At 46.0% G+C, this 8,168-nt stretch overlaps 1 protein-coding gene across 1 annotated transcript; it reads left to right on the top strand.

Moving 5' to 3' along the window:
* Positions 1–1,103: 1,103 nt before the first annotated feature.
* Positions 1,104–1,316, top strand: LOC121491570 (MIEF1 upstream open reading frame protein). The gene has a single exon (XM_041756610.1). The coding sequence runs from the start codon at positions 1,104–1,106 to the stop codon at positions 1,314–1,316; it is 213 nt and encodes a 70-aa protein (XP_041612544.1).
* The last annotated feature ends 6,852 nt before the right edge of the window (positions 1,317–8,168 follow it).

The raw sequence follows: 8,168 nt of genomic DNA, 5'->3' as shown, positions 1-8,168 counted from the left end.
GTTTGTAGCGCACTGCACGATAAGGGCCCAGCAAATGGTAACGACAGAGGCATGCGGAGGTGGAGTCGGGAAGGCAGCCCTCCTGTCCAGCGGTGTGCCTGTGGGCAAGTTATTTCTCCCTGGGAGCTTCACTGTCCTCCACTTAAAATGGGGATAATGACCCTGGGTTTGTTGATAGAATGAGATGCGACATTCTGTGGGATGTGCTTGGAACAGGCTTGGTTTATAGTAAACACTCAGTAGGCGTTCATTGTCATTGTTAGGAGCCCTGGCCACCTTCGAGGTTCCTGAATTTAAGTGTGGTAATGGATGATAACGCATTTTACAAATGCCACTCTGTACCTGTGTGAAGGGTTCATTGTTACTGAAAGAAGACGTTGGCAATGTATGTGTAACGAAATCTAATATTTATTGAGTACTTACAAACCAGGCCAGGCCCCACTAGAAGTAGCTATCCCTGATAGAGTGCTTAGTATGTGCCAAGCACTAATCTGAACACATTTATATACATTAACTCATTTAGTCCTCATACCAACCATATGCGCAGAATGCAGTCTTAATCCTCATTTTATAGATGGAGAACTGAGGTTGAGAAACTTGCCCAAGGTAATCATCTCCTGAGTGGTGGTGCTAGGATTCCAGTATGGCTGAGAGTCCTTGCCTTCAGCCACTCTAGACCACCCCTTGTGGCCAAGTTCTTGTATAGAGGCTCTACGTGCATTATCTCACGCAGTTCTCAAAATAACCCTAGGTGGTAGGTACTCTTTAACATAATATCTCCATTTTACAACTAAGGAAGCTGATGCTCAGAAGGGTTAAGTACTTTGCCTAAAGTCATGTGGCTGGTAAATGTCAGAGCCGGGATTCAACTCTTGGCCCTTCAGCATAACTGTGCTTAATCTAGGAGAGGGGATTGAGAGGCTGGGGTCTGCTCCTAGACCTGCCACTAAGTACAGTGTGACCTTGGGGGTCTCTGAGACCCAGATTAAGAACTCCTGAATTTTAGATCATCTCGATCATCCCTTCCATCATTAATTCTGATTCTAGGCTTCTATTTTTTCCCTTCTGCTTATAGCGTGACGCCCAGCCCCTGCCTGTCCCCCATGGCCCCATGGAGCCGAGAGGCGGTGCTCAGTCTGTACCGGGCCCTGCTGCGCCAGGGTCGTGGGCTTCGCTACACTGATCGAGACTTCTACCTTGCCTCCATCCGCCGTGAGTTCCGGAAAAATCAGAAGCTAGAGGATCCTGAGGCCCGGGAGAGGCAGCTGGAAAAGGGCCTAGTCTTCCTCCACAACAAATTGGGGGGGATTATTTAGGATCCTCTCTTTTCCCCTTTCATCCTAATTCCAAGGGAAAGAGGACAAAGGTGTCTTCCACAGACACTCCTGCTCTTTCCCATCCCTACCTCACAGATGCTGTAAGAAGCCTCAGGTAGGTAGACACTTAATCCTATAGGTTTCTTTTTTCCCTTTTCTTGTCTTTTCTTTCTCTTTTTTTTTTTTTTTTTTTTTGTGCAAGGGACCAGGAGAGAGGACCCTTTCTTTTCAGTGACTATAGTCTTTTATCATTAGAAGTCATTGGAGGAAATACAGACATTAACAGAAGTATGTTTCCTTATTGAGAAAAAATAGGCCCTGCATTTCAAGCCCCACCGGGCTTGAAATTATTAGCAAAATTATTAGCACCGTTTTATTTCATGGAACATTTTACCTATGACAATGTTAGAAAAGATTGGTTAAAACTATTAGAGTTCAGTTCTAGGCTGGATCATTCTCCAGTGGATTCAGTTACCTTGTGAGTGTGAGATCACACTCTCCACACATAACTAGATTCTGTTACAGCACAGTTGATAAAGCAAGCATAGTGTGTAGACTGTAAAGGACCATGTCTGGGTTCAAATCCTGGCACTGTTGCTAATAGCTGTGGGATTTAGGGCAAATCACTAGACTTTTCCAGGCCTCCATTTCCTCATTTGTAAAATGGAGAGAATAATACCTACTGTGTGCAGTTATTTATTTTTTTGTGTGTGTGTGTCCAGTTATTTTGAGAATTAAATGAGACTGTGCACACATGTGTCCAGTTATTTTGAGAATTAAATGAGACTGTGCACACATAGCACTTGGAATGGTGCTTAGTAAGTGGTATGTTAGCTCTGTTCACTCCTGATAGCAGTGTTATCAAGAAGTCCCACTATAACACAATGAGTATATTTAATTCAGCAACTTTTCCAGAGGGCCTTCTATGGCCCTGGCATTCTGGCAGGCTCTGGGATATAGATGAATGGATATGGTCCTTCAAGGGACTCAGTCAAATGTGGAGATCAACAGAAGTAATGCCAGTGGGAGCAGCTCTGCTAGAGGGTCATATTCAAGAGCTTGGGGACAGGGGTGGGGACAGGATTCTGTGTGAAGTAAGGTGGTGGGGGGGAATCAAAGGTCATAGGTGGCTGTGGAAAAGGGGGTGCTTAAGGACTACCTCAAATGAGAAAAGTATGCTGGGCAAATGGGCAAGAATAAGTAGATATGGCGGTGGAAACGGCATTTGGTGGTCGAAACATGTGTCTGCCTTGGCTAGAATGACACACCTGTAAGCCAGGGGGCCAGTGTTGAGCCTAGGCCATGTCTGCAAAGACACCGACTCTCCTATTGAAGAGACAGTGACATCTGAGAGGAGGGGGACTGTCCCCCTGCAGAAAGCAGGGGCAGGGCATGAAAGAGGGATTGTGGCAGTAGCAGTGTGGAGAAGTTAGGGAGAGTTGGGGAGAGGCAGCGGATCTGGCCAGGTGACATGGAGCCCTGGAGGCGGTGGGGTGGCTGCCCAGAAGTGCGATGTGCAGGGCAGCAGGGCTTGGAGACCTGTTGGCTGAGGCTGGAGGAGGAGAAAGGGAAATGAAGACTGAGGGGGAAGGCTTGCCAGCTGGGTGAGGGTGCTGTTTTCTTAATCGAGAGGGAGAGTGGGTGGGGGGTGCAGGGAGCCTTATGTAACGGCTTTTGGTTCTCTTCAGCCAGTTAGGTTGACTGGCTGGCTGGCCTTCAGCAGTGGCAAGCCCGAGGAGGGGTGATGCCCATGGGAACCTGCCTGCACAGGACGGGGTAGTGTTTCAGAAAGGGAACTAGTGAGTTACTGAGTCTTTGTGTTCTTAATCTAGTTTGACTGGGAATGGGGTTACAAATCACCATCATCACCTCCTAAAAACACCAAAAATAACCCCATGGTGTTAATAGCTCATTTGTGCAACATATATATACTATGTGTCAAACATTGCTGACCCTGGAGACATCACAGTGAGTGTGCCAAAATGCCTCCAAGAAGTTTCTGGTCTCCTGGTTAATAGGAGACACGAGCAGGCGGGGTTGCAAGCTACTTGGGACTCCTTTAAACTACTTCTCCCCAGCATCGTAAGTTCTAGGTTCCAGTCTTGGCTGCATAGCTTGCTTACCTGATAACCTTGGGCCAGTTACTTAACCTCTGCCTCAGTTTCGTCATGCATTAAGTTGGAGGTAACACTATGACGGACTTCATGGTGGTGGTGGTGTGAGGATATGTGTAAAATGCCCAGCACATAGTACAAACTCAGTGCATGGTAGCTAGTCTCATGTGTACTCAAGCCAGGCAGGTTTAAGTCCTACGACTTTTTCAAGTAAAGTAAGTTGGAACTTGTATAGTTCTGTACTGTCATCCAAGGAAGCTGCTGGGCCCCCCTTACTCCTCATCCCCACTACACTGGGGTAATGAGTATTTCTAGTCCCGTTTGTGTATCTGAGTAGACAGGTTAGAAACTTGCCTGAGACTCTCCATCTCCCGCCTCTTTCTCCTCCTCCTTTGTCATTTTTAAAAAAAATATTTTAACCATATTTTAGTGTACAGTTCAATCGTGTTAAGACTATTCACATTGTTCTGTCACAGAGCTCCAGAACTTTTTCATCTTGTGATACTGAAACTCTATACCCACTCAACAACAGTGCTCCTTCTTGACTGCACTGAGGAGCCAGCCCCCCCACACACACACACACCGGGTGGATTTCTGTCTCCCAGTAGGCAAGTAGCTCAGCTGAACCTGAGTAGATAATGTACAGTGGATAAGCAGTTTCAACTGGAATAAGATAGTTTATTTTATTTTATTTTTATATTTTATTTTTATTTTATTTTATTTTATTTTATTTTATTTTATTTTATTTTATTTTATTTTATTTTATTATTTTTAAAGATTTTATTTACTTATTCATGAGAGACACAGAGAGGCAGAGACAGGAGAAGCAAGCTCCGTGCAAGGAGCCCAATATGGGATTTGATCCCGGTACTCCGGGATCACGCCCTGAGCCGAAGGCAGACGCTCAACCGCTGAGCGACCGAGACGTCCCGAACAAGATAGTTTCATTCATTCATTCATTCATTCATTCATTCATTCATTCATTTATTTATTTTATGATAGTCACAGAGAGAGAAAGAGAGAGGCAGAGACACAGGCAGAGGGAGAAGCAGGCTCCATGCACCGGGAGCCCGACGTGGGATTCGATCCCGGGTCTCCAGGATCGCGCCCTGGGCCAAAGGCAGGCGCTAAACCGCTGCGCAACCCAGGGATCCCTCGAACAAGATAGTTTTAGAACAAGAACTTTTATCTCTCCTTTGAATCATGGAAGCAGTCTCCTCTCCCAGGTCACTTAGTTTTGACATAGGCTGGTCCTTGGATGGAGGGGAACACATTGCACTAGAGTAGGAAAAGCCTTCTCTCAGGTCTGCCCAACTTAATAGTTTTGGTCCCAAGCCCAGAATACAATCAATGTGCCTTTTATTTTTTTTTTATTTATTTATTTTTTTTTAATTTTTATTTATTTATGATAGTCACAGAGAGATAGAGAGAGAGGCAGAGACACAGGCAGAGGGAGAAGCAGGCTCCATGCACCGGGAGCCCGATGTGGGATTCGATCCTGGGTCTCCAGGATCGCGCCCTGGGCCAAAGGCAGGCGCCAAACCGCTGCGCCACCCAGGGATCCCTCAATGTGCCTTTTAGAGGTCATTCTTAGCTCTGTCTCAGAAGGAAGAATATAACTCAAAAGACAGTCTGGATTGCTGACTGCCTTCTGGAAGCTGACCTTTTGTTCTGTGGATGGAAATCGTAAAAGACTTAATGATAGTCAGTATTTTTGGAGTACTTTTACAGTTTATAAAGTGTTCACATATAGTGTTCTTTTTAAAATATTTTATTTATTTAAGAGAGACAGGAAGAGAGAGCACAAGCCGAGGGAAGGGCAGAGGGATAGAGAAGAGCAGACTCCCTGCTGAGTAGGGATCCCGACTTGGGACTTGATCCCAGGACCTTGGGATCATGACCTGAGCTGAGGGCAGATGCTAACCAACTGAGCCACCCAGACACCCTACATATAGTATTTTTGTAGATGTTTTTTCTTCGTTACAATCTCCTGATTCAGGCCATGCAATTATCCCCTTTTCATAGCTGGGTGATGAAGTAAACTTATGGACATCATCCAGCTAATAAGTCAGGCTCAAGGGCAAGTACTCATCCTCAGGATTTCCGGCTTGAAAACTTAGGGTCTTTTCTGTTATGCTGCATCACTGCCTTGTTCTTACCAGTCATCAGAGGGGCCCAGGACTAAACAGCTCAGGGAGGCTTCTTCTGGCTTTTGCTTGGGGGAAGGATGTCTCCTGGTCCTGCTGCATCACATTCAAGGAGGTGCCTACGTCCAGTGGTTCTCTCTCTCATAAGTACATCAGTAAAATTTCTTTGGTTGTTTAAACACACACACACACACACAGACACACAAACGGTTATTGTTATGTGTGGGGAGCTTTGTAAAGTTCTCCTTTGTCTTGATTGGATTGCTCTGCCTTGGCTCAGTTGGATCTGCTCCATCTCTGTCTCAGTGGCCGCTGCAGGGAGGATGAGTAGGGTTCTCGTCTGACTCCACCTGTAATATAGCTTAACTCTTCTCCTTAGCCTTGCTTGCTCTTTGCATATTATGAAGTGGAATGTTGGCCATGTAGACTTTCATTATGTCCCTAAACCTGAAGCTTCTACTGACTGTGGGAGGTAGAGAAAAATGCCACCATGGTTGTTGTGAACTAGAGTTAGGGAAGAATATTTTAGGACTTGACCGTGACTCTTCCTTAATAACTCAACTGCTGGCATAAGTAGAGTCAGAAATCTTTCTTTCTTTCTTGGGGAGGGGGAGGATAGAGGCAAGGGGCAGGATAGGTAAAGCCAGGAATACCCAGTTGCAATGCTATTAGAAGGAAGGTTACTTATGCTGAAAAAGGCATCCAGGTATCCTATCTGTCTCTCCTCCTTTTCTGTGTGTGTTGGGACCCTGAAAGGCTTGCAGTTGGTTTTCCCTGTGTAATTCCTCATGAACTGGACATGGGAGGTAGGGAAGAGTATAGTGGTGGTAAGAGCAGTACTCAGATCTGAACCATTTTATCTACGTGGGGCCTAGGGTTCTAACTTCCTGGAAAATGGGCTTATTTGGGGACTTGGGGAACTTAAGTTGGGATGACTCTATTGTTGCCAGGAAGCAAGTATGTGCTCACTTTAACTTGAACACCATATGAGAGGCCAGCCTCTTTGCTATTAAGCCCATGAGCTCCTTCTTAGGTAACCACATTTTTAGTTCATCTTCCAAGTGCATTTGGGCAGATGCTTTTTTTTGTTTCTTATTTCCTCCACTAACACCCAAGTCCAAAAAAAACACCCAAGTCCACAGTGTCCTTGGTGTATAGTATATTCTCAGTGTCACAGTACCAGCCTCACCTGAGCATCCTGTAGCCCCCTGAACACTTTTTCCAAGAAGGAAAGCATTTGTCAAGTGGGAGTGTCCACAGAGAGTTATTTTTCCCTTTGGACCTTTCTCATATATGGACCTGATATCTCTGCACAGGAGCGAGGTTCCCCCATGAGCCTGTGAACTCTTTGCTGCTCATGTGGTGCCATGTGGTACTGTAAGTAAGGGGCACAGGGGATGTAAGCTCATTCAGCGAAAACCCTCCCTCGGGCAGGCCACAGGAGCCGCGAGAGGGGGATGTCTGATAGGTGTGCCAGCCTACAGCCCAGACCCTAGCTTCTCTTCTCCCACGTGGGCCACCTCTGTGAGTTCCAGAACATAGAAGGGTGGCGACACCCTTCGGACAGTGCCCAGCCTAGAGCAGTCACTTGGTCGCTCAGTGAATGCCAGTCAGTGTCCCTTTACATCCTTTATTTATTCCCACTGATCCTGACTACAGTTTGGTCCATGTTATTTTGTAGGGTGTCCCGTCCCCATCCCCCCCCCCCGCCCCCGCAGAAAGTAGAATAGTAGTTTGCTGTGGGTAAGGGTAGACATGATGCAGTAGGAAAAGTGTCATCATACTAGGATCTGAGAGTCCTGAGTTCTGGAAATGGCTCTGCCATTCCTTGTCTCTGGGACCTCTGACAAGTCACCTCTCTGTGAAGTGATGGCATAGGACTGGATAAGCATATTATTTTCTAATCTATTAGGTTAGACCTTCTTAGGTTTCACCTTACAGGAAGTGGTAGCCAAAGGATCAAAACTCAGTCTATATTCTACTGATGGGAAGGCATAAGGAGAGGGTTGCATTGCATGGTTGGGTACTTCACGCTAATATAAGAAAGGATTGATGGTGGGCAGCCCCAGTGGCTCAGCGGTTTAGCGCCGCCTTTGGTCCAGGTCCTGATCCTGGAGACCGGGGATCGAGTCCCACGTCGAGTTCCCTACATGGAGCCTGCCTGTGTCTCTGCCTCTCTCTGTGTGTCTCTGCCTCTCTCTGTGTGTCTCTCATGAATAAATAAATAAAATCTTAAAAAAAAAAGAAAGGATTGATGGTGAGCTAAGGGTTTCTATTTTTGTAATCTCAGTATATTGGTGGAGAGGTTTTTTTCACAATTAGTGTGATCCCTTCTTCCCCCTTGCATGCAGATAAATCATGGGACGTGGTATCTCTCTCTTAACCTTAGTTAGAACTTGAAATGCTAAAAAAAAAAAAAAAAAAAAAAAAAAGAACTTGAAATGCTAGAGGCAGGAGAATTTGGATTGCTGGAATTCACAGAACACCCTGTACTTGTTGGGGGCTGGCCTGACGGGGGGAGTGGGGAGAGGGATGGCTCTTAAGCTCCCAGGTGGTGATGGCTGTGTTCTGCCTTTGTCCTTAGGTGAGCG

Source organism: Vulpes lagopus, chromosome 5 (assembly GCF_018345385.1).
Source record: "Vulpes lagopus strain Blue_001 chromosome 5, ASM1834538v1, whole genome shotgun sequence".
In the NCBI taxonomy this organism is placed as follows: Eukaryota; Metazoa; Chordata; class Mammalia; order Carnivora; family Canidae; genus Vulpes; species Vulpes lagopus.
The sequence above is the reverse complement of the archived record's forward strand: the minus strand, read 5'-3'. Positions and strand labels throughout refer to the sequence as shown.

Coding starts and splice junctions, on each gene's coding strand:
- LOC121491570 (XM_041756610.1), top strand. CDS start 1,104: ATGGCCCCATGGAGCCGAGAGGCGGTGCTCAGTCTGTACCGGGCCCTG.